This window comes from Phasianus colchicus, chromosome 11, assembly GCF_987193195.1.
Source record: "Phasianus colchicus chromosome 11, bPhaCol1.hap1.1, whole genome shotgun sequence".
Lineage (NCBI taxonomy): Eukaryota > Metazoa > Chordata > Aves > Galliformes > Phasianidae > Phasianus > Phasianus colchicus.
This window is the reverse complement of record NC_143446.1, coordinates 20,214,644-20,241,107: the sequence shown is the minus strand read 5'-3', so window position 1 is coordinate 20,241,107 and position 26,464 is coordinate 20,214,644. Positions and strand designations below refer to the sequence as shown.

At 44.3% G+C, this 26,464-nt stretch overlaps 1 protein-coding gene across 7 annotated transcripts in view; it reads left to right on the top strand.

Moving 5' to 3' along the window:
- Positions 1 to 736: 736 nt before the first annotated feature.
- Positions 737 to 26,464, top strand: part of RAD18 (RAD18 E3 ubiquitin protein ligase) — a 38,199-nt gene continuing 12,471 nt past the window's right edge. For 5 of the 7 annotated variants that reach the window (XM_090148495.1, XM_090148493.1, XM_090148497.1 and 2 more), the window contains exons 1-12: positions 737 to 865; positions 1,055 to 1,136; positions 3,103 to 3,164; positions 4,534 to 4,604; positions 9,782 to 10,137; positions 12,193 to 12,292; positions 13,361 to 13,545; positions 15,386 to 15,462; positions 16,152 to 16,212; positions 19,089 to 19,223; positions 20,306 to 20,350; positions 22,427 to 22,586. In XM_090148495.1, coding sequence (XP_090004621.1) covers positions 812 to 865; positions 1,055 to 1,136; positions 3,103 to 3,164; positions 4,534 to 4,604; positions 9,782 to 10,137; positions 12,193 to 12,292; positions 13,361 to 13,545; positions 15,386 to 15,462; positions 16,152 to 16,212; positions 19,089 to 19,223; positions 20,306 to 20,350; positions 22,427 to 22,586 — 1,388 coding nt within the window. In that variant the 5' untranslated portion in view covers positions 737 to 811. Of the gene's footprint in view, positions 866 to 1,054; positions 1,137 to 3,102; positions 3,165 to 4,533; positions 4,605 to 9,781; positions 10,138 to 12,192; positions 12,293 to 13,360; positions 13,546 to 15,385; positions 15,463 to 16,151; positions 16,213 to 19,088; positions 19,224 to 20,305; positions 20,351 to 22,426; positions 22,587 to 24,468; positions 24,554 to 26,464 lie in introns of all 7 variants that reach the window. The other 2 variants (XM_090148494.1, XM_031605384.2) reach the window with 2 other exon arrangements.

Sequence of the window (26,464 nt, the reverse complement as noted above, 5' to 3'; positions counted from 1 at the left end):
GTTTCCACACCACTCTTCTGAGCTGTGACATTTTTTCCATTGATTTACACTGGCCTGAAAACACTGAAGATAAACAAACCTGGAAGAGAGTTTTCACTGCGCTTTCGAGGCACTTCTGCATGAGAAGAGCAGGTGCCCATGGAGCTGTGCTGTGGGCAGAGGTGCTGCGGGCAGGCTGTGGGGCCAGCAGCCAGCATCGTCCCTGCTGCAGGGCAAACCTTGAGGCAAGCACCACGCAGTGCAGGGTCCCCGCACAGCCCCCCTCCATCCCAGCGTGCCCACCGACCACGTCCCGCAGTGCCGCGTCCCCACGATTGTGGAACTCCCCCATTTCAGGAGCCGTTTGTGTTGTGCTCATTCAGCTGAGGCTCCTCGCTGTCAGCCTGGCGGTGCGGTGCGACACAAGGGGAGCGCTGCCCGGAGATGCTCTCAGTCCCGCATCACACGCTGCCCAACACACGGGCTGCTACTGAGCGCTGCTTCTGTGCTTCGGAGGGGAGGAGCTGAGCCACGGCAGCTCCTGCAGCCGCTGCCCATCCCGGCTTTGTCGGCGCAGCTTCACTTTGAAGTTTGCAGGTGGCTTTTGGTGGAGCAGTGGGAAATACTGAATGCAAAGTGCGGGCGGCTCCGCTGCGGGACCGCGCCGCCGCCGCCGCCGCCGGCCGCGCGCATGCGCAGAGCCGCGCGCCTCGGCGTCGCCGCGCGGGACTACGGCTCCCGGCAGCCACCGCGACCGGAAGTGACGCGCGGCGGCGCGCGGGATTCGGACCGGGAGCGGCTCGGGCCGCGCCGCGGGGATCGGGGTGGGATCATGGCGCTGGCATTGCCCGAACCGCCGTGGCCGGCCAGCCTGTCACCGCTGAAGGTGCGTGGGGCGGGGCGGGGTTGGGGCGGGGAGGGAGCGGGACGGCGGCCCGCGGGTCCCGGCCTCAGGTGGAGCGCTGCTGCGGAGCCGCTGCGGGGATGGAGGCCAGGCCCAGACTGTGCTTCGCGCCGCGCCGCCCGCCGGGCACAGCGGTGCCGCAGCCGCTCACCCAGCCCGCTCTCGTTGCAGGCCGTGGACGATCTGCTGCGCTGTGGGATTTGCTTCGATTACTTCAGCATCGCGGTGATCATCCCGCAGTGCTCCCATAACTGTAAGTGCGGCCCGTTCTCCCTCTGCGGTCGCTGCCGCCCCGTCCCGCTGCTCCGTGCCCTGCGCGGCGCTGCCCTGCCGTGTGCGGCTCACTGCGCGCATCCGTGCCGGCCTGCAGGCTGCGCCTTGTGTCCCACTTTAGCACGAGGCCCGCGGTTCCGTGACGTGAGCCGAGAGTCGCTGGTTCCGACCAGCAGCGTGCGGTCAGGGTTGTCTTCCCTCTGCTCTGTGCAGCTCACGGCAACGCTGCTCCGCTGCGTCTCTCCGTCATTACAAGGAGTGCAGGCCAAAGCACGGCGGCCCCGTGGGCTGACCAAACCTTCAACTTCGTCATGTGGGTGACAGAATTATTAAAAAATGTCTTCATGAGGTTTTCCTCTCCTGCAGAGTTTCATGGGGCAGTTGTGGTTTGACCATTTGTTACCACCGTGTTGCACAGAGGTCTCTGGTTCTGCGCTTCCTTACGAAAAGTGCAGCCCTTCCCTGTGTGGTTTGGGCAGCAGGGATGTTTTCCTGTGTGAGGCTGTGGAGGAGCAGTTTGGGGTGACAGCTGTGAAGCGGCCACCGATTTCTCTGACAATATGAAAACCTCTTGTTGGGTTCAGTGCACTTAGACATCGCCCGGTCCTGAAATCCTTCAGTTAAATGTCCTTCATTCAACCGTGAGGGTGGAACAAAACCCACACTGTACTGCTGAGCCCATGAAGTGTTCTGAGGTACAGCTGTCTGTGTGGGGCTGCTGCCTGCTGGGTGCGGTAGCCAAGTGCTTCCCGGGATGTCAGAGTAGCCCTCTGTCTTTTCTCACATTCAAATAAAGGCTTACAACTTTTGTTCAGAATAGTAGCACTTCTTCCTTTCGTGAAGGGGAACATTGTAGCTTGGTGGTGAAATCCAGTTTAGCTTGGCAAAGCTATAGGCGTTGAGAAGGGTGTGCCTGCAGCGGGCGCACTTTGCAGCAGGTGTGTCAGAGCTGCCTGTGGATTGGCTCTGATGCCTGTGGCTTCCAAAGGGGCTGCCTGCCTTGTTTGGCAGGTTTTCTTTTGATCCTCCCCTGCAATTTGCAGCAAGCCTCTGTTTTCCTCTGTAAATCAAGATGTCCTGAAATGTTTCCTATTAGGTTGTCTCTGTGTCATTTCTTCACTCAAGTGGACCAAAAAATCCTCTCCTGTTAATGAGTGATTGTTTATAAATAGATGAAGAAGAGATGCATCTCCCTTTGCGTTTGCTGGCAGCACGTTTTTCTGTTGATTTGTTTTTCTTAATGCTCCACTGTGGGGCTTGCAGCCATCTGTAGCGTTTGAACCCATCGCCCCCTAAGGCCCCTCCTCTGCCTGTGATGGGTGGTGCTGGGCAGCTCTCCTGGCAAGAGCCTGAAGCAGTGCTTCAGGTTGTATCTTCAGTGACAGGGCAGAAGGGCCATTCCTGTTTCTTTCACAGAATTAAAGCATCTGCTGAAAGTGACCCGTTACATTCTGTAAGAGAATGTCTGCTGGGGAGTAGTGGTGCTTTTCATCTCTTGAAGTGGTTATAAAAGCTCATGAATGAGCACTGGCAGTGGGGTAATATCAGGGATTTACTGCAACAAAGTGAAGCTCGTGGTGTATTTCACCAAAGGGACTACTGAAGGATTGATCCTCTGGTGGTGATGTGACTTGCTTTTACCAGGAAACGTTTAAGCTGCCTCTCACTTAGCATTCCTGTGCTGTTTCTCACTATTCTTAGCTGTTCTTCTCAGTAAACGTGTTGGCTTCATTTGTCAGAGATTCTGGGGAAAGAAGTATTTAATTCTATGGAAAAATGGTATAGTTTTGGTACTGGTGTGTTGTGGCATAGCTTACATATATAGATAGGAAAATGTGTAAACGTGTGTGTGTGTGTATATATATATATGAAAATATACTAACAAGTGTGCGTAGAACTGCGTGTGAAAGGAGACCTGCTAAAAGTCATATATTTTCTTTTTCCAGATTGTTCCCTTTGCATACGCAAGTTTTTGTCCTACAAAACTCAGTGTCCAACGTGCTGTGTGGTGAGTGGTTGTCTTTGTGTTGTTTTTACCCATCTCAGGACGCTGCTCTCTGGGCTGAAATTCTGGACATGTTCTGCCACCTTTCCCTTCCTGTTTGGACAAAGTGTGGTGCTTTGATCCCTGTAGTAGGTGAATTTCTCTGGTACTTTTCAGTCAGCAAAAGCAGATGGAGCATGAAAGCTCAGTTTTGGCTCTGAGCTGCATACAAAATCTGTCATGAAGCATTCAGTGTTGCCTCCTGATTTGTTTAAAATAAGTCAAAACGTGAGTGCTAAGTTAAAGCATTTCAGTGTTCTGTAGTTGAGAGGCCTCACTTCCCATTCTTTCACAGCTTTAGAAGCACCTGCAGACCACACAGTGGTCAGTGCATGGGCTGTGCTGTGTGGCCTTCTGGGGATGGAAGAGCTGCACTGCATGGCAGGGAGAGGAGATGTGTGCTGTTAGAGTGAGCCCGCATGTGAGAAGCACTCGTGTGGTTTTGGCCTGCCCTGCAGCCATCTGACTCAAAGACCTTTCTGGTCAAAGCACGCAGCATGCAGTGTACCCTAGGCCCTAGGCCAGCTTTCTGTCTTAAGCCAGTGTGTTGCATTGAATCCTTACAAATGTTAGGCTGCCCGAAAACAATCAGCAGTGCTTTGTGAGCATTGGCAAGATAGAAGGCATTTTCTTCTGTTTGTAAAGCATCCACCAGATGAGACTTTTTAAGACTAGAAAGCAGAGCTAGCTGTAACTTTGTCAGTTTTTAAACATTCAAACAAGCACAGACTATTTGATGCATGTTTCTGGGAGTACATCTCACTGATGCCTTCTTAAAAAATATCAGGACTGGTATGAACAAGACCAATAGAAGCTGAATTACAACGAAAGAAGAGCAAAGAGAAACAGCCAGAGAGATAAAAACCAGAAATTGTTTAAAAAGAATGAATTGAATGTATGATTCGTATTTCTTTTTCCATCTTCACCCCAGAGATTACATCTTCTTCATCTCTTTTCATTCCTTGTTGCTTAAAGTTCTTATCACATGGATCCTTGTTTTGGTTTTCAAAATGATTGTAGCGTGGCTATAGTAGAGCACCATTGGTGATGGGGTACACTGGGTTTGGTTCTTCTGCCTTTCTACTTCAGTTTCTATTTTGCTGATCACTTGTCAGACTTACAGTCCTCTGACTCTTATTTTAGATGTTTTTAAGGAAAAAATGCTTATGCTCTATGCATCCTTATTCACATTACAGCCTGGGGGCTGGTGATTCAAGCACAGATCCACCAAAGTTATAGGACACTTGGACACTTTCAGGATACTTGCTGTTTTCGTGGTATTTGACTGTTTGTTTGTGTTGCTTTCTTCATCTCTTTTCTTCTCCCCTACCAGGCTGTCTCGGAATCTGACCTGAAAAACAACCGGGCATTGGATGAGCTGGTAAAGAGCTTCAGTTCTGCAAGGTATGCTGTAATCTTTAGAATACTGTCTCTAGTTTGGCAGTCCAAAGGGAGGTTTGACTTGGGGTGTTGTGATGGAATATTGTGCTTTCACCTTCTTTTCTGTTTGATTTGGTTCACTTTTGATCTCGTCCCTTTAAAAGAAGTACAAAATCAATGTGACATGGTAGGTGCATCCTGCAGATGTGTGAGCTCTGCTTGCTTTTGCCTGGAGGCAGCTCTGTCACTGCTCTGTTTTCTGCAGGGGTTCCTAAGGCTATGGAAGATGCATGATAGGGCACATTTTACTGAAATGAATCTGGAGATTTAAATCAGTGGGATTCTTGGCTTCATAAGCAACAGGAAGCATAGTTCTTCGTATGGCTTTGTTTCTTAAGAGAGTTTCTGTGTGACAAGGAACTAATCTTTTGTATGACTGCTATTAGATTTAATTGATTTTATTCCAAGAATTGAAATTCTGCAGTTCCAATATTTTAGCTGGAACTCTGACTTCAGTGTTTCTTACTGATAAATGGATTACTGTATTTTGGTAACATCTAATTTCATAGGGAACAGGTAGTGCTGACTTGGATCCATTATGATAATGAATCTTAACCGTTAATTTTTTTGACTGCTTTAATGGATCAGTATAAATCTTAGCAGAGCAGTTCAATAACCTTTCCTTTTGTGACTTGGAGTTCAATCAATTTCTCAACATGAAGTTAAATCAATAAGCCTGAAATGCTGGTGGTGTCCTGGTCCTCACTTGGGGCGAGGTGTGGGAGCGGAGCTCCTCTGGGTCTCACTGAGAATTGCCTGATGGTGAATGGCTTACAAAGGTAACTGCTGAAGTGAAACAGAAGAGGAATGCAGACAGTGAGCAAACTTTGCATCGCTTCAGATGCTGGACACCCCATGTTGGTTCTCTCATAGCCTGACACTGCTTTTGCTCTGCAGACAGCTCTGAGTTATGGGGCTGCTTGGTGCAGAACGCTGTATGCTGCTATCCTACATCATAGGAGTGTTTTCTGCCTAGAGATGCTGTATAGGACGTGTTTTCTGGCTCCCTCCCCCTGCTTCTGTTTCCCTTTGGCCCGCCCTAAAACAAATCCAAACTCCAGGGTCTGATTTTTGAAATGTGTAAAGTTCTTAAAGTCCATCGTGCCTTGACTTTGAGCCTCAGGTAATTCAGCATTTGTGAAAATTAGGCATTAAGGCTTTTCAGTATTTCCAAAAATGCAAATACGTTTTTAAGTCAGGCCTGTAGGGAAAGGAAATGGTAATGCTTGAGTACTTAACAAAGTAAAAACTGTGCTCCAAGGTCAGCGTGTGCGTGGGAATGGAAATGGTTCTAAATAGACCTGAATGCTGATCCCACCGATTCTCGTGCTCAGTGTTTAGCTGTGTGTTTGCAGAGCTGGAGCTGTCATGGTGATCAGTGCTCGGCTTCGCTCAGCAAGTGCTGCCTTAGCAGGGCCAGAACTGCCCATGCTGTGCTCATGTGCACATGAAGGTACCAAGCAATGAATGCGGGAAGGGAGCGCAGTGCTCTTACCCGCACCCTGCAGCTCCTCCTGTGGATGAAGAGCAGCCTTTGCTCTCTTCTCTTGGCTTGTTGTGCAGTGCTTTGTGGGCAGGATTTGTCAGTCCTTGGGCATGGCAGTGCTACTTGTGCCGCCTTTCCTTTACAAACAGTGTTTTTATCAGGTGCACTGTGCCATGGTGAACGTCCGTTCACAGCTAAACTGAAATAACTGCAACTCCTTGCCCAGCCCAAGCTATCTGTTGAAGAGGATGGGGGACAGAGGGGCTTTTGGGTTATGACAGCGAACATAAGGACACACTAACATCTTGTTGGTTCATGTTTCACCATTGAGAAGGTATCCGGTGCAGTTTAACAGGTTTGTCAGCTATGACACATTTATTGCTTTTGTGCCAGTATAGTAAAACTTTATCTGCTAAAACCTCTCCAGGCTGACAGTAGTCTGTGTTAAATTCGTAAGAGCACAGAGTAGATATCCTAAGTGGAAGTAACTGGAAAAAAACATGCAAAATGAAAAGCTGTCTGAAAGACAGTTGTGCTGACATTTATCACCTGAATCAATCTGTAGGTGAGCTGCATATCTGGTGGTGACAATTTTGGCTGTCTTTGTGCAAGTGTTAGCTATTGCATTCAAAGAGAGGTGCTTGTACACCCGGGGCTCTGTCCTGTGGCTCTCACACTCCTCTCCTCCAGCTCAGAAGCCTGGCCCTTGGTACAGCATGTAACCTGGGTGCTGAGCTCTCCTGAGGGACAGCATTGTGTGGAGCAGAGCACTCTTCAGAGGATCCAAGATGCTGTGAGCAGTGGTGGTGTGGTGTGTCCTGAGAAAGAAATGTGGTGAAACAGTGAACCAGAGGAAAGCTTTGCAGAAAGAAGCTGATCTGAGGCTTGAATTCTAGGAGTGCTGTCAGGCAGTGTGAGTACATGGTGATATGTGCCAGCTAAGGAGTATATGCTGGGAGAAAATCAACAGCAGTATTTGATAGGTATAGGTATGGACTGTGTTACTCTGACAGGAGGAGGAGCTCTCAAAAACAGTAGAAAATGCACTGAAAAGATGAGTTGACTGTTGGGTGGGAACTTGGGAAGTCTGAAGAAGTCACCATTCTGCATTTCTACTGTTCTGTCTGCTCCTCTGAGGCTGCAGTTTGTAACCTGTAAGCTGAAGAATGTTGTGCATTTATCTGCAGCAGGTGAGACGCTTAATAATGCCTATTATTGCTGCTAATGGCCCTGGGCAGCAATACTGTGCCAGATGACACTTTAGGATGAAATATAGCCCTTGTCAATAGCAGATGTGAATCAGAGCTGGGACAGGGTTGTGTAGAGGCATTCTGTTCATGTTCCCATTTAGCTGGCTCCTGAGTTTCCCGTGAAGCTGATCCTATGACAACAGTGGCTGGTCCACTCTATATTTGCATCAGCTGGGGAATTAACCTCCTGAAAAACTTCCAGTCCATATCTAGGCATGTGCAGACAGAAGAACATAGTTTTGCTGCCACGCTTAATTGTGCTTGTTTGTACTGTAGAAAGTCATAGTGCCTTGGGATGCATGAGAATTGCTACTGACAACTGTGCTCATTGCATACAGTAATCCAGGAAGCTGGAACTCCAGGCTGGGCTTGAATATAACCACTGCAGAATGCTAAGTGTGCTGAGCTCAGTGTTCTATTTATTCACTAGAAACTGATCTTAAAGTAGTGTGATTGTGGGCTCACCCAGTGACTTAGGTACTTCCTCAAAACATTCAAGTATGCATATTAATTAGTTCTTCCCAGATGTGTGGTGAATCTTTACCTTAAAAGACTGGTGAGTTTTCTAAGTAGTTACCTAACACTGAAACGTCTTCAGCTGTACGATCATAAAGCACACCTATATTTCACTCTTATTATGGGCAAGAAACAGTTTAATGGCAGTGCTTGTTCCAAGGCTGTGTCACCAAGTGTCTCTTGCTTTTTTTACAGAAAATGAATAGTAATCCAAATTATGTCAACTCTTATTTATTCTTTCTGAGTTAAAAACTTTGCAAATTGAAAATGTAGAGCTGTGTGTCTCAGGGGCAATTCATTCTGTTCTGTTAATGCTGCAGGAGTGCCATGTTCCTCCTGTGCTGCAGTGCCTGATTTGAGCTCCTTTCTCTTCAACTCGGCATGCAGGTTAAGTACAAGGATAACTTAGAAACAGCTGATGTCTGACCAGCACCCTGTGCTGTGTTTATGTTGGAACAGGAAGGTTGTATACCAGAAAGTTGTATGGTTTGGGGCCGTGAGGGGAGGCATAGAAATGAAACTCAACTCCCCCAGCTGTTCTCTTCACAGGCTTTGTCACCTCAGGGGGAGAGAATTGTCAAAATCCAAGCTGTCAGGTCCCGGTGCTTAAATGAAGAGTACGTACGTACTGAGCAGCAGCTGCAGTAAAAATGCACAGAAGGTACCTAGTGCTTGAGGAGGTCAGTGTGATGGGTGTGGAGGGCTTTGTGGTGTTACAGGCTTGTTTGTGCTCTTTTGGGGTCATACAAGTGTGTCTGAGGGATAGCAGGCATGCTGTGCAGCTCTATGGCAGCGTGGAGGCTTTGTCTCTGGGAGGAGATAGCATCGTGCTGATGGCCCTGCCCTGAACACAGAGCCCTGTCCTGCTGCTCTGTAGTGCAGGGTGCATGGCAAGATGGGGGCCCTGAGGTGCCCGAGTGCAGTGCTGCTGTTGGCAGTGGCTCCTGGACTCCCCAGTGTCCTCAGAAGCTGCCCCTTCTTCCTGTCCCTCCCATCTTGTTACCCTGCTGTAAAGAGGAGCAGGGGGAGGCTTTCCCCACCTCATGGGGACAGAACAGCTTGGAGCAGCAGCAGGGCAGGGAGGTGGCTGCTAACGACCTGGGCAGCTGTGCAGGCATTGCTGCATGGGGAGCCCAGCAGGAGGGTTGTGTGCAGGCTGCGAGGGAGGGCAGTAGGACATGAGAGGGGACCAGGTGAGGGACTGCACAGATACTTCTGCAGGCTCCTGTGTGTGGGTGATGTGAACTCCTCTGTGCCCCCACGACGTGCGTGTTGTTAAAGCAGCCCCTAAGTGTGGTACGTGTGGTGGTCTTCTCACTCCAGCTACAAAAACAGCGGAGTGTTTGTTCCTGTTGTCTCATCATCATTGAGTGTGTAGCACAAACTGTGGAGTTACCTAACGCTCAGTCTCACGAGCTGACAGGTGTTTGGTTATTGCTTTGGTGGGTGTCTGCTGGGCTGTGCTCTGGAGCTCCCCAGCAGGAGGGGACAAAGAACACAGAAACTTTCTGGTATGCCTTTGTCACAGCTGATCCAGTGCTTGGAGCACTGTCCCGAAAGCAGTTATCTACAACCCTCAAGTAAGAGGCAAAACTTGTTCTTTGTTTGCTGTGTGATATGTTGATGCTTATTTTATAACATTTGCAAAATTAAATGTAATTTGTTTTGTTTATAAACTGGGAAACTGATTTTTGCAATCTGTAGAGCATGGTAACACTGAACTGGGATGCTCCTGGTTTGTGTGGGCGAGATGATTCCCAAGTGCTTCATGTTAGCGACTGCTCAGAGAGGAAGGAATGGAGGAAAAACTCCAGCTGTTTTCTGTTTTCAGAGAAAGAGCTAACAAAACTGTTAGATGTAGCTAACAGTTGTCTTCTGGATGCTTCTAGGCAACAGCTGGTCCAGTTGGTCTTGGATACACCACTGATTTCATCTCCATTGGCTTGTAGTAGGCGTTCAATTGGCAAAAGCCACGCCAAGACTTCTGCGTCTTCGCCAGTTGTAAAAGAAGAGGTGCCAGTGATTGACAGCTTCTTGAAAAAGGAGAATGTTTGTACCCTGAGAAAGACAGATGGTCTGGCAGGAACAGATTGGAAAGTTTGCAAAACTGAGGAACATCATAACATCAGCAGCAGTTCTCCAGAGGCTGGTAGCAAAGACAACAAAGCAGGATTGCGAGAGAGTCCTGAAGGCACCAGCAGTGGTGAAAAGCCTTCTACATCTGTGGTAAAAGTAGTCAACAAAGGTGAGATACTTAATTTTTACCTTTGTTCTGCTCACTTCCCCAGGTCTGTGGTTGCATCTGGTTGAGTGCATCAATCTGTGGCATCCATCTCCTGCACTCTTCTGATCTGCAATTAGAGCGTTGGCGTGCTCAGATGCTTCCTGTCTAGCTGGGTTGTGCTTCATTCACATTACTGCTACAAGCATATTCTTGATGAGGAATTTGGGCTGATACTAAGTAATTAAACTGAGTTCAACTCTTACAGATTCTTTTGTATTGAATAACTCTTAAAAACAATGGTTGCACAACAAATTTACTCAGTAAAAAGTGAAGTCATTTTCTCTTCTTCCCTTTCACGAGCAGACAGACACTAATGTTTGTTGTTCTTGCTTATCCTCAGTAACCAGAAGCAAAGTATTTCATAATGTTTGTCATTTGAGGGTGCACCCACAACCAAAATGATCATGGTTTCAGTTTTGTTGATGTTCCTATCTATAGACTCTCTACAAGTATTCTGCTTTATATTCTGTAATCTTACAGTGTTAAGATTAATGTACTGAAGCATGGAAATGTTCATTTATATTAATCAACTACAACAAAATTGGCAGTGTCTTCATAAATAAATATCATGGCAGGCAGCTTTTCCATTAGAAGCCTTAGAGAATCCTAGGATGGTCCTGAATTGGAGGGGACTGGTGTGGAGCTAGTTGGAGTAAAACACTGAGACGTAATAGTTCGTATTTATTTATTCTTTTGTTTAGTGATTTATTTGACTGGGACCTGGCAGTTAGTATTTACCTGGCTAATGAATAAATATGGCTTAAAACAGCTTTTCTACAGCTAGAAAAGTAGCTGTAGGAAAATAATGTCAGCTTAGCCAGCTGATATGTTTTCTAGTTCTATGCATCAAACTTGCTCATATTAGTAATTTACAACTAATATAAAATTTTACCTCATTTATTCTTAAGCAATTGAATTTTTCACTTGCTGACCATTTTATGACCTTAGTAAGTCCTCAAGAGTATGTTATGTAGAAATTGCTTCCACAAGTGCAAAGTAGTTGGTCAGAGAACATACATGAGAAACTCAAGAAGCAGCGCTGAAGTTCTCCTTGTAATGATGACTGGTTGCTGTGTTAACAGCTGAAATTCAGATAAAGTAATAGGCTGCTCATAACTGTCACGTTAATGTAACTGTCCTAATTATTGTTGTAAGTCAGGAATTGCTAAGCAGTGTTGCCAGTGAACTCTGAATTCCTACAGCATTTCATGGTGTTCTTGCTACGTTGTGTTTTGCTTTGTTTTCTGAATCCAAGTTGACTTTCCTCATGATAATACAAAGGATAATGGGAAAAGAATCCATCTCATACTGTTCATTTAAAGTTAGCTTTTTGTTTTTGACAGTGTACAGAATGTAATTGCAAAAGGCAAATATTCTGTTTTTAAGTGTCTTTGCAAGTGGCCTGTAGAGGTATTTCTTGCTAATCTGATGCAGGAAGAGCTGTGACACAGGTGGGACTGTGCTGTAGGGTGTTTGTGAGTCTCCAAGCAGAAATCATGTTACTTTAGAAAAAATTCTGAAAAAATGACACGTCGTTGGATCATAGAATTCCTGTTAGGTTTACCAACTCATGTGCTGACATGATGGTGAGACGTGTAGGTGGGGGGCACAGTGTTAACATGCATAGATTTGTGCTTTGCTGCTTTATTGAAATAAAGCAAAGTGAAATGCTGCAAAAATGAAAGGCATTATCACAAAAAAATGCTGATGTTTATATTAGTACTGAAGTTTCTTTGTACTGTATGTATTATTCTATGATTTTACTACAGTTTTCGTGCCTTCCAGCTGCAGGGAGGAAGGTGAGAGCCATTCTGATGGTACGTAGAATGGGGAGTATGAGTGCTCTGAAGGAGTGAAGATAAGTGCTAAAAAGGAAGGTTCCGGATAGATCTGCCTTCTTGTTAAAAAACAAAAAAACAAACTTGCAATTCTGGATTTTCATTTTATTTGACAGTTTTTCAGCTTGATTTTTGCTGTGATGTATGCAGTACTAAAAGCACTCTCACTTTCTTTCAGTGGACTGCCCTGTTTGTGGAGTTGCTATTCCAGAGGAATACATCAACAAACACCTGGATAGCTGCCTGAGTAGAGAGGAGAAGAAGGACCGCCTCAGGAGGTAGGAGAGGGCTGAGGACTCGTGTGTGCACATGGATTCCTCTGCACTGCAGAACTGCAATAGAGTGCGTTGTGCTTTCCTTGGTTATGTGTCAGTGTGAAACTGCTGTATTTATACTGTAGCAATGGTCTGCCTCTTTCAAAGAAGTGTTGTGGATAACCAGCAGAATTGGTAGTGGTTTTTTGTTTGTTTGTTTTGTTTGTTTTTAGCAGTAAGAAAACACTGAGTGCTGTTTTAAGGAATTTAACATAGGTTGTAAAACTTTGTACGTCACTGTGATCAGATTCCCATCCACTAGCATTACAATTTTATTTTGTAGTACTTCTTCCCATTTCTCATCTGGTGAATGACTTGTTTCCTCTGAGTCAGACGGGCCAAAAGAGAATTGCTTCACTACTTGTCAAGTTAAAAATAGCAATTGTACCTTCCTCCGCTCACTGTAGTTCTCTTCAAATTACTCAGGTTAAGGTCTCTTCTTTTAAGATGTTAAATTTCGTAAAGTTCATGCATGTCTCTCAATTTAAGCATCCACCCTAGAGTTGTTATAGCTGCCACGTTCACATCAGAAGTATGACCTTCAGTCTTTGTTACTTACTAACATGAACATAGGCTGCTGTGGTTAACTGATCGGACTTGACAGCAGGAACTTTTACTGCGTGCGGTTTGATCCAAGTCCTATGAACCTTAAATTAGGAAGTAACTTTGTTAAAGCTCTTAATTTGCTCAGTCATGCTGAGTTTGCAGTCCACAAGCTAGAGGGTTTTGAAGATGAATAAATGGTGAACTAATACAGGAGTCTGATGTTACATTTTAATTTTCATTTGGGATGTTTTTACTGTTTCCACTGTTCCTAATGAATAAGAATAAAAGCCAGATCTCTCTGGTATCAAGCCCGCGTCCCTAATAGAATTTTAAATTTTGTTTGTTTTGTCTAGACTGCTTGGGATTTAAGAAAGTATAATGCAAGATAGTGTTCCTAGGGGATGCTCTGAAAGAATACAAGTCAGCATTTGGATTCCTAGTAGGAGTATTAATTATAAAAAGGGCTGTTTTCTTTCCCTTCTGCAGTTCTGCTCACAAAAGGAAGCCTATGCCTAAAGTTGTTTACAACTTGCTCTCTGATCGCGACTTGAAGAAGAAGCTGAAGGAGCACGGCCTGTCTTCCCGTGGGAGCCGTCAGCAGCTCATTAAAAGGCACCAAGAATTTGTGCACATGTATAATGCTCAGTGTGATTCTCTAAATCCCAAATCAGGTAAGTTAGGAATACTAGGAAAGTTTGTATCATCACAGGCTCTTTGTATGCGTTTGAGTTGCCTGGTTTTGCATGCAGTGGGGCCACTTCTTACATCTTGAACGTCATCTTTCTATATTCCATTTTATACAGGAAGAGAATATGCTTTTCTTTAAAGATGGCATTTGTCATCTCTCAGCTGTGCAAGTGATAGCAGTAATGGCACAAATACACAGATGTCTGTGAGAGACTTGGGATTTCTGGCTGTATTGCTCTGTATCTGATTGGAAGCTGATGGCAGACAGCCCTTTGGAAGCAGTCTCTGGCAGGACCAGCTGTGATGCAGCTCTCTGGAGCAGTGCAGGCGCTGGGGTCCCGCAGCACTCACACTGGTTGCTGGCAGTGCTCAGCCTGCTGCTGGCAGCAGCTGCTGGCGGCAGAGCCCAGGTGTGTGGCTGGGGAATGGTGTTCCTCACCCCATTGCTGATCCCTTTTCTCTTCATGTTTACAGTGAGGTCCTGATGCGTGCTCACTGCTTCTTCCAGAAGCCGTAAATGCATCTGTGTGTGTTCAGTGTTCCCAGTAGCTGGGATGGGTGGGCTTGGCCTTGTTGGTGTGAGAAGGGAGTGTATGTGGGGTTGGGGTGGCACCCCCAATGTTCACGTTCACTGTGTGCTGCTCATCCACAGCAGGGATGTCTAGGGTTAGCAGCACTGCACTGCTGGGCTGGAGCCTTGTGCCTGCTTTGAGGTGCTGGGGCTGGAGCTCTGCCCTGCCTCATGCACAGGGCCCTCTGTTGGCAGTGTTGGTGTGCTGGGAGCTGCTGCTCTCTTGCAGCAGTTCTTCACTCAGTGCTTGCAATGAAGCATCATGAAGCCCCTGTGCATGCAGTTCATCTGAGCTAGCTAATGAAGAGTTCCACAGGGCACTGCAGGGTGCTTCAACTAGGATCACTTAATGCAAAGCTTTTATGGAGTTCTGGCTCAATAACTATTTATGAAGGGTGAACTATTAAACCAGTGCTCAGGACACAGGCATGCATTTTCAGTGGTAGCAGTGAACTGAAGGTCGCTATAAAGTACAAATTGTTGAGCTTCTGTGGAAGCAGAGGTGCCAAATTCCTGGATTTTGCTTAAACCAGTTTTGAGCAGGTTTTATTCCTTCACAGCTCAGTAAGCTTCTTGTTCTCAGGCTGCTTCACTTAGTGCAAGTATTTGTTTTAGTAATCTGCATAGCTACCTCAGAGCTCTGTGACAATGATTAAGGGTAGAAACATGTCTGTAAAAGTAAATGTCAAAACAAACCCTGCAGTCAGTGCTGTGCCTGTTTGTGTGCTGCTGAGGTGTCTGACTTAATGGTTGGAGGCTGTAATCCATCCCTGGACTATGGGTTTTGGACAGAAGCCTGCAGACAGCTCTGCACTGCCTCGTGAAGTGCTGCTAGGAGGAAAAAGTAAGATAAGCAGTGTGTTTCATTATTTCAACTTCCACTTAAAGATATGCTATAGAATGAAAACTCTTTATAAACAGCATGCCTTTATGTCACGGAGACAGCATAGTGTGGTAGGGAAAGACTCAGATGTGGTTCAAAAAGACTGCATATTTCTATTAATTTAACCCAAAGGAAATGAGACGAGGGCTGCAGGGCTGCGGCCGTGGCAGAGCAGTGCTGGCTGCCAGTAGATGCGTGCTGGGCACTGTCTGAAGCTGAGCACTGTGTGTGTGTTGCTCGAGGCGGCGCGGGCACTGCTGGGAGCTGCTGGGATTTGTCTCTCTGTGATTTGTTAGCAGCCGTTTTGTTCAGTGCTCTTGCATCCCTAACAAGTCCTGTCTAACGATCCGTTTCTTGTGTTTTCAAACAGTTGCAGAGATTGTTAAAGAGCTGGAAAAGAATGAGAAGATTCGGGTTCAGCTTGAACTGAATAAAAGTGGTGAAAATGTAAGCTGATTGTCCCTGTTCCTAAATTGGGGGACAGGAGAAATTGCAGTGTGGGCACTCAGTGTGTCTGCCTGTCACTTTATTATGGCAATTGCCAGAATCCTGGACTGCGTGTTGGACTTGGCATATACCAACTTGCTTGATTTTCTCTTATCAGTCATTTGTCATGGGCAGTTCTTAGTATAGTGCTGATATCTCTATGTCCAAACTGTTTAAGAGAACTTTTTTTCTGATTGCAATAAAAATTCTGAAGTACTGTTCCCCTTGGATGTATTGGAAGACTTTGACCCTCCATGGTAGTGTGGGGAATATTTTGTTTTCTAGAATTCTCTAGGATTTATCTAGCACATTCCTTGCTTCCCTATTAGCAGTAGTGCCTGTTCTTTTCCCATGACATATGATACTTTTGTGACTTTTGGTGCACATTTATTGTCCACGATTAGGGAGAACTTCATGGCCCACACATGCTGGGTGTTACCCGGGGTATTTTGGTTTAGTCCTTTGTCTTTGTGAAAGCAAAGCAAGACAGCATGTACTTTAAACATGTGTTATGTCTGTGGATGGGACACTAAGAGCTGGTGTGAGAACACTGAATGTCTGAGCCTTCCCCCAGTTAGTTTTTAGCTTTAAAGTACGCAGCTTTATCAACTTTTTCTCTTAGTAAATAAACATTTGTGTGATTTCTGTAGAGCCTGACCTTTACAAAGGACCAGACAGAGGAGGAAATAGACGAGATTCACACAAGTTATCGTGAGTAAAATCCAAGTTTCACTCCATTTTCCTCATGAATTGATCTTTAAAAAAGAAACAACAACCAAACCACCACCAATAAAACCCCTTTGTCTGTCCTCCGAGCCATCTAAGCAGCTTAGCCATTTTTAGCCTTAGTTTAGAAGCAAAGGTTCTTCTGAGAGTTCTATTGCAAGACTTCACCTGCACTTTTGGAAGTGCTAGCTACCATGGGACAGGATAACAGCGTTCAGTGCACGTGGGGCTTCTCAGCTTTTGCCATGGAGGAGCAAAGCACTGAAGGAACAGCTTGTTCTGGTGATACTTAGGGATGTATTTAAATCTGCAATATGGTCGCATTTCCCTTGTTTCCTTGTGTTCTTCTCTTGCTTAGGGCATATAAATTATGCCATATCACAGCTAGATTTAGCTTTGTTGATTTTAGTTGGGTTTCTGTAACAGCTAAATAAGGGCCTAGATCTTTAGCAATTTTTTCCCTTTGCTTTTTGCTTCTATTCCTGAGAATCTTTTTTTTTCAGCTGTACATGCACTGTTTGTGGTTTTGAATCATTCTCTTCTAATTTCAAGTAACTGGTTCATAATTGCTTTCTTGCCTTGCAGAAATCTCTAGCAATATAATACAAAGCAAAACAAAAAACGCCAATCTAACCAATTACAGAAACAAACAATCTCCCTAACAAACAACAAAAAAACTCCTTATGAACTTATTAATCCCTCAGTGGTGTATCTTCCCTCATGAAGCTTAAACAGCTCTAAAGAACAAACCCAAAGCTCAGTGCTTGATAGCCCTGGAGCAGCTGCCATCAGTGCTCCACTCACTGCTGCCTTGTGAGGTATAACCAGAACTGTTGCCCTGGCCAGGAGCTTTCTTCTTCCCTGGAAGCTCAGCAATAGCACAGGAATGCTCCCTCCCACCCCCTGGGTCACCTCCTGCTTTCCTTATGGGCAGGCTTCTATTTCAAGCTTTGAAAAAAAAAAAAAAAAGTGTAGGAAAAAAATGTAATCTACTGCTCCTTCTAAGTCTTTTAATTTACACTTGGATTCAGACACTCGGTGATTTATGTCTGGTGTTTGAAATATTTGTAATTATGTCTGCAATTGTTTTTATTACTGAAATACCCATGGTTTTACGAGCTGAACGTGGTATGTAGCTTCAGCACAGCTGTGATTTACGTTGCATCTGAGCAGTGCCCTGTACTGGCAGGACGCTTGTTGTGATGTGAAGACTTTTGTAGATGCAGCATGAAACAAAACAACAAAAAATAGTAACGCTGGAAAAACTGAAGCACCAAAAGGATTATGTAATAAATGTGCCATGCTTCACATACAAGTATCTTGGGCAGGAACTTTTTTTTTACTACAAGGAGTTGTTGACCTTATGTGGAGTCTTCAGTTCTGCCAGGCATGAGTAAGCTCTAAACAATACATGGGAAAAGTATTTCAGATGTGTTCTCTTGTGTGGGACAGAACCTGACAGGAGGTGTCGGGGAGAGGCCAGGCCTGGCCTGGGGTGGGAGCTGTGGGAGCTCCCCCAGCCCTCAGCTTGCCCCAGGCTGAGGATGCCCATTGGTTTGGTGCTTGTGCTGTATGCTGGGGTTCTTCCTGGTCCGTAAGCGCAGCTGTAGTGGCAATGCTAAGTTCCAGCTTGAAGCAGTGATGGAGCACCTGGTGGAATGCAGGGCCAGCCCAGGAGAGCTCAGGTGCATGCAGTGTACCCAAGTGACTGGAAGGGTGGACCCAGGATCCACCCCTTCCCAGACCGCTTTTAAGGGTTGGCAGTGGAGGTGAGGGTATCTCTAGAGATCCCTGTGTACCTGAGGCCTTCCAAAGGTAAGCAGCTTCTTTGCTTTATTTCTGTGCCCGCTTCTTTTGCATTTGAGCAAATCTTCACTTGCTGTGGCCTGGGATCTTGTTGCTCTGCTGTTGTTGTTGTGCTTACCATCTTGTTACAGTGGAATTGCTTTACTGCAGAAATGGGAAAATCCATGTTCTTTCTCTCTAGTTGGGAGCTACCCTCTGCTGTGAGGTGATAAAACAAGAGGCATGCCAACCAGGTTAGCAGGATGGGGCTGATAGCCTAGATTAGCTTCTGTTAGATTGTTTGGGAAAGCGCATCTTGGGAACACATGGCTTCCCTTGGGCTTGTTGTCTGTAAGGCTTGTCTCATACTGAGTGGTCTCGGAAAGCAGAGAACTGGGAATTGCAGCTGGAAGGTAAATCAGCACAGAATAAGAGATGTCACTGTTTCTGCAGCTGGTTACTTGCACTTTATGCTGAGGTGCGTCAGGCACCAAGGTTCTGTTTTCCCTTGGCAAAATGCTGTGCAGCCCTCTGAGCGTTCAGAGCTGATGGGTTTTTGTAAGGTGTTTGTGCATTTAGATTTTCTGAGCAACACAAGTGAAAAACGCTCTCTGAAGGGCTGATTATTCCACTGAGCAGTGCAGCCTCTCAGTCTAATTCAGGAGAGAGGTTACGAATGAATGCAGTGCTACAGCGTCCAGAAGGAGCTTGAAATCTTCATCATGTTACAAGCTGTTAAGTGACAATTGCAATACTTAATGGGTTTAGAAAAACAAACAAACAAATGTGGTGATGTTAAAAGGAAACAAACAGTTTTACTCTGCAGAAATGAAGGGTTTTTTTGTGCAACTGCCTTGGCTGCTGGGTAACCCTGAAAGAATAAACATGGGTTTGGGTTGTTAACAGAATATGGAACATTGCATTGCGGAGTTAGTTTTCATTTGCTGTAACAAAAAAGTTTTTGATTCAGTATTTTGTGTTTATTTCATGTTCTCTTCATGTTTATGGTATGCCTTAGGAGTTCTGTGGCACAGGTCTGCCTGTCTGTTGTACAGCTGTGCACTTTTATGTTTCAGGAAACAAACACAGAAGTGAATTTCAATTTTTAGTGGATCAAGTAAAAAATCGGTGGGAGAAAAGTGGTAAGAGGAAAACGGAAAGCCCACAAAAGAAAAAAGAAGGCACTTTCATAGGATTACCAGCAGGCACAGGTTAGTGATGCCTTTTTATGTAATCCCTCTCCACCTCCCTGCCTCCCGTGCTGATCAGTGCATTTCCTGGAGAAATGTTCTTTCCTCCCCTTGTTTTTCTCCCACGGTTCTTAACCATAAAACAAATGATCAGAAAACCCGAACAAACATAGAAATCAAGCAGAGCTTAAAGAGATGGACTGCCATTGATTCTAGTGTGATTCTTAAGCACAACTTGTAATAAGTATGCAGTTTGTTTGATTTTAATGTGACTGTGTACACGTGTACTGTATCAGATGCATATTTTAACTAGCTGGGGCCTTAGGTTCTGAGCCACACGTACCAAGTTAGTAATGGGCATGTGATAGTAGGCATCATGGAAAAGAAGGTGCTTGTGGGTATTGCCTGCATTGCTGTACTGTTAGTGTGATAAGGAGTCAGTAACAGAGAATTGTGGACATGTTGGGATTGGGACAAGTGTTTTTCTTTTCCTGAAGTTGAAGGAGTAAAGTACTTCAGCTTCTTTTAGAATGTTTATACAGTACATTGCCTCTCTTTTTAACTTGCTTCCTTTTGTATTCATGTCCTTCAGCACAGTGAGAAGTGGGAATGCACAGCTGCACTCACTCAGTTCTGCAGATATGCTTGGAGTTAGGAGCAGCATCCAGCGTATGTTTGTTGTCCTCACTGCCCACAGCATCAGAGAAACACCTCCGTGTGCTTTTAACTTGTTCCTTATAGTTTTGTTCAGTCTCATTTGTTTTATGGTATTGTTTGCTGTGGCAGCGTTCAGTTAATCTTTGAACATGTGATTTAGAAAAGCAGTCCTTGGCCTAATATTTGTGGAATTGCAGCGTATTCAGGATGCTGAATTTCAAAGAGCATTCCATTGGCCAGAATTGGATGTGCTGATGTCTGTATCCTTGGGAAAATAAGGCAGTTCAGCTGGTAGCAGCCCTCGCACATCCCTGTGCTGCCTGAGTTGAACTGCGTTCTTCTTTGGTGTGAGGCTGTCTTCTGTGCTGTCACCTTCAGCAGAGAATAAAAAGAAATGAAAATATCAGTGAAGTAGTATGAAATTCTATCCTTATCATTCCATGCAGATCTCGATGCAATGTGTCTAATCTTTTCCATACGAAGGGTGAAAGGTAAGGAATCTCAAGGATGAAGTTTGCCTCATTTGATGTAACTTACAGTGGTGTCTCCCTTCTACAGCAGAGACAGAAGCAATGTGCTATTAGATAATGGGATCACAGACTGAAATATTAATTTCTCGCTATGATCAGTGGAGAGTTTGATTCCTGAGAGTTACTTTTTCATTGTGCCTTGAACTGCAGGCTTTGAGAAGCTAAGTGAAGCCATGCAGCTTTTCCAAAAGAGGGCTCAGGTAGAAAATAGCTTGCAAGAGTTGTATCGTCCTGTATCATGTTGACTTAAGTAGATGATGCCCCCTCATCTGGTTCTGACAAATCTTCAAGATATTCGTTACCCTTCTTGTGCACTCTGTAATCTTTAAAATTTTGCATGCAAGCAATCCTTGAAATTAGTTTCTCATTTTGTGCTGAACAGCTGTACCTAGTTGGCTGCTTATAAGCCGCCAAGAAAAGCATGAAGGGGGTGAAGGAACATAAGACCAAGGCCTTTTCTTCCTCCGGGTTTGTTATTAGCAGCACATACCTTTTTATTAAATTAGATATTGCAACATTGAAAGAAAGAAAACCAGCACTGGTTTGATGACTTGCCATTTGAAAACAGTGCTACTAAGAAGAGCAAAGGCTTTGTATGCATTCCTTACCCACTTATTTGGAGTCTGAAAGAGGTAGATGGTAGGTCCTGCAATTATGCAGAATTAAAACGTTCTTTTTAAAAGCTTAATATCTCCCATTGTCCTTAACTGTAGTATTGATGGATGTAGCTTATCTCTATCAAAATCTTGCTTTGTTTTAATGACTTTATAATCATCCCTTCCTATTCATTTGATCTTGTTTTACATCTTTAAACTTAAAGAAAATAATAATTCCCAGTCTGTTTTTATAACTGATAAATGTAGGATTTTGCACTGCCTAGCAGAAGCACCGTACAAAATTGATAAATACTTTGATGTATCTATTTTGAGCTGTATTATTGTACTGGGCCTTTATTTTTAATCTCCTGATGTCAGTAATGCTGCATTAGTTAGACAGCTGACTCACTGTAATCTGCTGGTTGTTTTCAACTGACAGAAATGTGCTCCTAACAATTAAATATGCCCTTTAGCACAGGGGAAAGGCAAACCCTGGCTGAATTCATAGATTGTGTAGCTTTTCCGCATTGTTGCTATAATTCTGTTTGGCCAACTCTGTCAGAACACTTTGTGGAGGTACAAAAGTGGAAGTGGTTTGAGTAGGAATACAACTTGGGTGTTGTGGGTGCAGAGAACACCTCTGAACTGCCTTAGTGAGAATTATTAATGAGATAAGTCTCAATATGGCTTTAATATCCCTTGCAACTTCCTGGTTAAATAATTCGTTTGAAAGAACTTGCGGGCAGAACGTAAAAGCAAGTTTTCTTTTTGTATCACTTCCTAGTCTGTATTTTCTACGTATGTACAGAGGTAGGAGGCATGTCTTGAGAGGACTGTTCATCTTCTAATAGTTAAAAATATTTGATAGGAAAATAATAGAATGGCTTCACAATTTGTTTGTGTTGTCTAGAAATGTTCTTTCCTATAAAGATAAATGGAAATACCAGTGATCTAGACTGACATTTCATCTTTCGTGCATGCGTAAGGAAATAAATCATTATGTTTCTTTTATTGAAAACAAGCCTATTATCTTGATCTGTGAAACTCTGAAGCTATCAAGATGTCTTATGCAATGAGCAAAGTGAATTGGTTGCAAGGACCTGAGAACAGGGCTGTCTCGTTAAGTGTCTGCTAATTTCTGAAATGTGACAAATAACCTTACCCTTTATTTCTCTCCTTGTTTTTATTTGAAACTCATAACAAGGGAATAGTTCTGTTTCAGGCTCTGGTTCTTAGAGGTTGGTTGGTTGTTGTGTTTTTTGTTGCTGTTGGCGATAGGTTCTTTTTCTGCCATAGTTTAAAAAAAATTAAACCTTTGAAACTGTGAGAGTTTGGGAAGTGAGTGGGAATGAGGCGTCAGTATTCAAATGCTTAAAACCTGTTGTTTTTCTTTAAAATCTTCAGAAAGCAAAAAATTAAGCAATGTTATTTTTCTTGATAGGGGAAGATCCTGAAGAGCATCACTCAGCTGCAGTCCTTGGGGAAGCCCAGGTACTTGAACCAGCAAATCCTGATGGCAAAAGGAGTGACCCTCGTTCCTCAGAGGAAGGCCAGGGCTCAGTCTCTCTTGCATTCTCAGAGTCATCTGGATCATCAAGCAGGTCAGCATAGGAGAGTCTGTTCTCATAACTTTGTAGTCTGTTAGAGCAAACTGGAGAGACTTTGGCATGCGCACTGGGTCATTTGTATTTATACTCCGTATCATAGAATGGCCTGTGTTGAAAAGGACCATAATAATTATCTAGTTCCAACTTTCCTGTCACAGGCAGGGTTGCCAACCACCAGACCAGGCTACTCAGAGCCATGGAAGGTGATCCTCATTCCTTCTTTTCCACATTTCTGGCTGTTCAGTTGCATTCAGATTCACTTAATAGCTTACTAATGGCTTGATAGAGGCACTGTAGTGGAAATGTTCCTTTTTGTACAGAAGAGTGAGTGAAATGGCTGTGGGACCAGGAGAATGTTTGATGTTTCTCTCTTCCTGCATCATCTTCCCTTTTGTTTGAGGATTTATTTGAAGAGGTTCAAAAATTGATATAGCCTAAATCTTTTAATGGTTCTTTGAGCCAAGTATTGCTCTGAGAAATAGAATTTAAATGACCCATTACTTGCAGGCAGGGATAGAATGTCACTGAACCTTGAAGTCCTGACATCCATTTACTTCTCTTTCTTAATTCATTTAGTTTTGCTTACTGAAATGGCTTTATTTGGTCACAGGAAATGAAGGATCAAGGAAGGTTTTATAAATGTGAAGCTTTACGTTTTTGGTACTTCAGCGCTGGTGTTATTGAAAAGATTCAGCTGTTACTAAAATCTATCTACGTAGTTTTTGAAGAGTTTGTCTGTTGAAAACATGTGCTTCATAGAGCAGTACCTAGCAAATTGTGATCTATCGATTGATAAAGATGGCTAATGATAAGATAAACATCTTTTTCAGTACTGGGTGCTGTAGGCCCAGCTTCTAGGGGAAGAGGAAAAGTAGTTGAAAGACAGGATAACTATTTGTTGGTACACACCCTGGCCTGCACCTTGTTTGGTGCACCAGAGAACAGAGCCCTGTGCTGGCAGGACTGGCACACCGAGAGCATCTCCATGTATGTGATGTCTGGGTACAGCAGCTTCCTGGAGCTGCTCCATGCAGGACCTGTTCTGAAGGATGGCTCAGCTGGGAGGAGCAACTTCTGAGATCTTGCTTGGAGGGAAGGACCTGGCTGTGGTGTTTTGTTCTACAGGCTGAGTTCATGTGCTGAAACCTCAACTTTGCAATTGGCAGCTTTGGCACTGGCTGTTATGCTGCTGATGGGAGCTGTGTGGTGGCTGGGGCTGTGCTTTGGTTGTGTAGCAGCAGTGGATGGGAGCCCAGGCAGAAGCTCTCCAGTCCCAGGTGTCACGTTGGACACATGTGCAAATGGTACATGGAGCTGCCACTGCAAGACCCCTGCCCTAGGGCTCTGATTTCAGTTGCACAAAATAAATGCCTTCACTTGATCCTATCCAGAATTGAATTAGATGTTTCCGTTCTTCTGTTTCACTCTTTTTTTCTTTTTTCTTGTCTGCAAGTTCACCTTTTAGCATTAAGGACCGTAGAAAATCAAGAATTTTCATTTGACAGAGTGAGAAAGTTTTCCTTTCATTAGCTCATCCAAGGAATCATTAAATCTGCTCCACTGCCAACTTGGTATATAAATGATACCCTGAATGACCCTCCTGTGGCCTTTGGCATCACAGTTACCTTTTCATTCTTTACCTTTCTCTGTCTGCAGACTTATGTTTATTATTCTCAAGTCTGGATGAGAGTGTGTTGAAGAGACTGTTTGCTGCAGGGTATCAGTGTGCCACTGCTACTGATGGTTTGAATGTGCTTTCACAAAGCAAGTTGGCAGATTTTGTTGGAAAGTGCACATCTGTTTGCGTCATGCCTGGCTCGGGACAAAGCTGTTTATTCCTTCTTTTCATGTATTCACTCTCTCCAAATTTCCATAGCTTTCTTAACTCAAACACGGAATCTCACAGCTGTAAAGACCATTCAGTATGCCTCAGATATTTGGACCTCTTTGAAAAACCAAATGTAAGCCAACAAACACACTTACTAGCTCTTTGTGGCCTATTCTTTGCTTCAACTCCTATGGCACAGAACTGCTTTTTCAGAATCTCTCTGGGACTTTTCTCTTTGCTTTCCTACTTTGTGCATGCTCTCTGGTTTGTATGTGCAATGTGTTTATATTTGTTTAAGTTTAGTGCAGTTTGCATAACCTTAAAAGTTAGCTTCTGTGTTGGTCAAGAAGTTCACTGCAGTAGTGCTGTGGTTTTGTTTATTTTTCCTTTCTTTTCTGCATTAAACTCAACTGACTGGCTGCTGGGCTACATAGTGTGCCTGACCATCATGGGCTGTAGGTGCTCATCCTTTGTAACATGGCTTTTTTTTTTTTTTAATATGTATTTTTCTGAAAAAGAGACCAAAATAGCAGCAATGAGGCAGAAAAGCCTGGCTGGATGCTGTGTGGTGCCCTGTGATTTGTGCACAGCCACTGCTGTTTGGCTGCAGTGTGCTCCTTGGGCCAGGCTCATCCTTCTTGCACTGCTTTGCCTGTGGCTCTGAGCAGCAGCTCTGGGAGCAATGTGCCTTTTGGCTGCACCGTGTGTGTTGGGCTGTGCCTCGTGCTCACACAGTGCTGTTGACATCATTCAGGTTCATTTTAATTAGTAGCATTAGGTCATGATTTTCAGAGGTTGTGGAAAAACAGTTGTATAAACTGCATGAAAGATGTGTTGTGTCAGTCTCTGGCTGCCATGGAGTTAATGTTCTGTGAAGTGCAGTGAAAACAAAAGAAGAATGATTTAGAGTGGGGGTGGTCTGTAGCATTGTGCTTTTTCATCAAGATATGATTTTCTGAGACTTACATTTTCTTTCTGATAATAAGAGGATATCCTTTGACAAGGGGGAACTAATTTCACATTGAAATGTCAAAACTTGAAATATATTTGGGAGTCCTAATCTGCGTGCTGTACTTTCAAGCACAGAGAGAGCACTTTTCTATGGAGCCTGATGCTGTGATGCATTAAAAGAAAACTTGGATTTTGAGCAGTGTATGGAACACAGTCAAACAGTCACAAAGGCAGAGAGCTGACATTGTTGTTCTGTTAATGATACTGCAGTTGACTTGGTGATTCCTACCTTCTGTCCTCACAAGAACTTCTACCCCTTTTCAATCCAATACCAATAGTTAAAGTTCTGCTTTGTACAACTAAGGGAGCAGTCAGGCCATTTAACATATCTGTAGTAATTCTGACAGTACTGATGTTATTCAGAAGTCGCTGCTCTACGTGAGGACAGGAGAGCTCTATGCCTGCTGGAGAAAAGGTATCAGCCAGACATGGAGGTGGTAGCATCGATCCGAACGTGTTTGGTCTTTTCAGAAATTGATGATCCCACCAATGAAGCAAAATGCTCGTAATAGATAAACAGCAGAACAAAGCCCTGACTTCTAAAGGGTACTTTTTCAAAGCTGTGAAGTCATACATAAAGCTTTCATGGAACTTTAGTTCTCCATATAAATAGTCTCACTGCGTTCTTTTACTTTCTGGGACCGAAGCCAAGCTTTATGCAAGAGTTTAAACAATAGAAAAATTATAAAAGAAACTAGGTGGGACAGTGATAAGCCAGTTAATGAACCACACAGAGGAAATATTTTATTAAAAGTACTCTATAAAACTGAGATAACATTCAGTCACTTAAACAAATTATTTCACTTTAAAACTGCTGTTAGAAGGGAGCATCAGTTCTTAGGAGCAGAGTGGAGGACTCTCAGCACAGACAATATATCTTTGGCCTCGTCTAACGATGTTATAGTGTACAGTGAAACAGGGCGATCTAATTTTGAAACACTGACTGAAAAGTGCTGTATCTGCAGCGTGTGTAAATCTCTGCCTCTGGGATACACAGAGCATCTGCAGCTCTGCCAGCTGAGCTCCTTGCCCA